This window comes from Calliphora vicina, chromosome 4 (genome assembly GCF_958450345.1).
Source record: "Calliphora vicina chromosome 4, idCalVici1.1, whole genome shotgun sequence".
NCBI classification, from domain to species: Eukaryota; Metazoa; Arthropoda; class Insecta; order Diptera; family Calliphoridae; genus Calliphora; species Calliphora vicina.
In genome coordinates this window covers 33,787,578-33,791,216 of record NC_088783.1, presented here as the reverse complement: position 1 = coordinate 33,791,216, position 3,639 = coordinate 33,787,578, and the positions used below count along the sequence as shown (strand labels likewise).

The 3,639-nt window shown below is 31.2% G+C and overlaps 1 protein-coding gene across 1 annotated transcript; it reads right to left on the bottom strand.

The window, feature by feature from the left end:
- Positions 1 to 1,683: 1,683 nt before the first annotated feature.
- Positions 1,684 to 3,188, bottom strand: Cluap1 (clusterin associated protein 1). Its single transcript, XM_065509253.1, has 3 exons — positions 3,167 to 3,188; positions 1,861 to 3,105; positions 1,684 to 1,790 (listed from the first exon to the last, which is right to left on the bottom strand). The coding sequence occupies exons 1-3, from the start codon at positions 3,186 to 3,188 to the stop codon at positions 1,684 to 1,686; spliced, it is 1,374 nt and encodes a 457-aa protein (XP_065365325.1).
- Positions 3,189 to 3,639: the final 451 nt, after the last annotated feature.

The following is a 3,639-nucleotide window of genomic DNA, read 5'->3' as shown; positions in this document are numbered from 1 at the left end:
TACTCACTTTGGATTATATACAAAAGAAAATATAGCGCGTAAGTAAAATACTAGTTTACTTATAAATCGTAACCTTCACTATTTTGGTTAAATTTTTAAAATTATGACCTAGTAATTGGTAACTTTAAGTTTAGTTTTTTTTGTTAATGGGGGTAAGAATTGTTAAAGCATTAAAAACCAATCATAATTGTTTTTAATTTATAAAATATGTAATATATTTCGTTATTTATTATTAACAATGCTTAAAATACTGTTATTTTCGAAAATACAGCTTCCTTTTAAATTACTCTAGCTGATAGCAATAATTGTATTCACTTTTTTATTCTGTTCACCCACTGTGATTTAATGCCGCTATTTTAGTTTTCATTTGCATCTCATTAAGTTTAGACGGTTCGGTTAGACGCGTGTGTTTAATAACAAATATCTAGTGATATTAATTAATTAAATTTAAAATAAGTGTTAATAAACAAGTTATAAACAATATTTAACAAAAATATTAAAAGACAATTGTAAAATATGCAGTAAATCTAACGAAACTAATATTTTTTGAGGCAGCGCAGCTGACAGAGACTTGTTTCTTTATGTATTATTTTCTTAGCTGATGCTAGTGTAGTTGTTGTTCTTAAGTAATTTTGAGCAGAGCTTTAACTCTGGTTTTGGGTGCACTTTCTCTCTCTCTCTCGTGTGATAAATGTAAACAAATGAGTCTGTTATTTTCTTTTTTAATTTTAGTGCGTGTTTTTGTTGGTTTTATTATGGAAAATATTGTTTTGGCTGCGAATAATCGTTTATGTGAAATATATTGTGGTTTAAAGAAATGATAAATATGTTCGTTTGTTTCTCTATCGTTTATCGGTAACATTCGTCTCAAAATACGGAAACGGAAAAGATAACAAATGTTTGTGAGTGTAAAAAATTGTAAATTTTAGTTAAATTCAAATTAAAAGAGGTTGTTAATCACCCAAAATATGGCCTTTTAAATCAAAATTTAGTGCATTTTTAAATATTATAAAATTTACAAGTGTTTAATTAGGTTTCAAAGTTATCTACAAAATTGAAAATGTAAAGAATATAAGGTAAGATACAACTTTATAGGTATAATATGTATTGCTAAGTTTTCTTTTTAATTTCACGAGCACATTGAAGTTATCAGGGGTCTAAAACCTAGTTCTAAACTAGGGTTGTTAATTATTCGATTCGAAAATGTATAATTTCATAAATTTCTTCAATTATTCGAACGAATAACGAGTAAAAAATATTCGACTAATATTCGATAAATTTCTAATACAGTTTTCAATGTAACCAAATTGAAATGAAATTAGAAACTATTGGTCTTGTTTTATTGAAATAGTTTTGTCCAAATTTTTGTTTATATTAGCTTTTTTAAATATTATCTTGAAAATAAATTGAATATCATTGAATAATTCTAAATGGAAAACTATTATTCATTTCGAATAATTTTAATTTGAATGGCAACCTTAGTCTAAACTCAAGCGAAAAATTATTACCATTATTTTTACCCAGCTTATTATTAAAATATTTAAAGTTTTCATTGTTTTGCCAATGCTAAAAAGTATATAGATACATTCTCACCACTTATGTTTTTAACAACTACGTTATGGTTTTAAATATGTGTTTTCATTTATTATATCAAAAAAGTTAGAAACATTAATTTAATTTTATTTAAAAATCTTCATCACTAAGATCTGGCTTGGTAGCAGTCTTAGGCCTCACTTTCAATTCTCCTGTAATTTTCGAAATACTTATACTGTCCATAGAATCCATGCCAACTGAAAAATATATAAAAACGCAAATATTACACAGATATATGTAACTCATTAAACTTTAACCTTAACTTACAATCATCGTCATCATCATCATCACCCAAATCATTCAAATCAGTAATACCCGCAGGACCGTTTGAATTCATGCCCAAAATGTCAGCCATATCTAAATCACTATCCGAGCTACCAAAAGAACTATCACCTTCTAAATCTAAACGATCCGCCTTTGCTTTGTCATCGCTCTTAATCGTAGAGGTACGTCCTCTTCCAGTTGTAGGACGAATACGTGAAGTAGCTGTTCCAGGCCTTTTCATATTGGCCGTACCTTTGGCATCGTCGCGCTTCTCAAGCATGTCATGTTCAAAACCAAAGTTTGCATCTAATTGAGCCTCATCGTCATCCAAGTCTTCATCGTCGTCAGCTAAAAGTCCCTCTGGTATGAAAGGCATAGAATTTTCGGCAGGTTTTTGCAACAAAGGCGACGCAATGGGCAGTGATCTCTTGATGCGTGTCTCAAATTGTGCCCTCAAAGCATCCCTTACATGCAGACGTAGAAAATATTGCTGAAATAGATTTTTCAATTCCTTTTCATGCTCCTCGAACTCTTGCATATGGGCTGGTCGTATTTTCTGCAATGCCTCCAAACGTTGTTTCGTACGTTCCAACTCGGCTTTTTTACGTTGCAACTTCGAATTGAGAGCATTCAATTCAACACGTGCATTTTCCAATTGGGCTCTACTCGATTGTAGTTTAACTTGAGAAGAGGCCACTGCATTTTTTAAATTTCTCTCTACAGAAGCCAATTCCATAGGTCTATTGGCCTGAGCCAGTCTAGCTTCTTTATTATGCATTTCTTTGAGCAGTAAGTCATGCAGTGTGGCACCTCTTTGTGTTAAATCTGAGGATAATTCACGAGCTCTCCTCAAATCATCCATTTTATCACCAATATCAACTTGATTAAGACTTCGATAATGTTCATCCTCTTCCTGATTTTCATCGGTGACATTGGGGGCTATTAAAAGTCTTGTAATTTTTTGCAATTCCCCCGCTGTTACCGCAGAGGCAGCATAAAGTTTACGTGGATTTAATTTGATGGCTGATTTGGTAACAAAAAACTCGGTGGCAGAGCGTATAAGTAGAACACGTTCTTCTTGGCTGATTATGCCTCCAGGCAAAACAGAACCTGGTTCCAATAAGCCAGCCAACCATTGTAAAACTTCAGCCACTATATAAAAAGAAGCTAAACAGCCAAAATTTGCAGACAAGGCTTGCAGTGGAAAAGTATGGGGATAACCCAATAACTTTAAATGTTCAGCAAGATCTTAAAAAAAAACATTTAAACAATTTAATTTGATTTTCAATTTTAAAAATTAAAACTTTACCTCGGACTTCCTTAAAAGACATTTTGACCAGTTGTGTTAATGTTTAAAATTTCTGTAAATTTTATTTTATATTCTTGTGGCTTCTAGGAATTTTTTTCTTTTTTTTACCTGTGCCAACGTTGCTAGGAAACCACTTTTGTAGTGTCCATAGTGAAAATTTCCCTTTAAAAAGGGGTGGCAAACTATAGATAGCCACTGGTGCTAGATTTTACATTTTAATATTTAATTGTATAAAATGTAATACAAAGAATCATAATTGTAAGATTGTTAGAGCTCAGCTGTGCTGCTACTTTGGTTTGAACTTTATTCTTTAAGAAATAATAAACTTTGTTATTTAAATAAATGATTAAGAAAATTCCTAGCAACAGGTTGCAGTTCTATGGCAACAATAAATACACACAATAAACTATACATAAGCAAGACAAATTGTTAAGAAATAGTGTTGCCTAGAACTGTTAAGGAACATTTTTCCA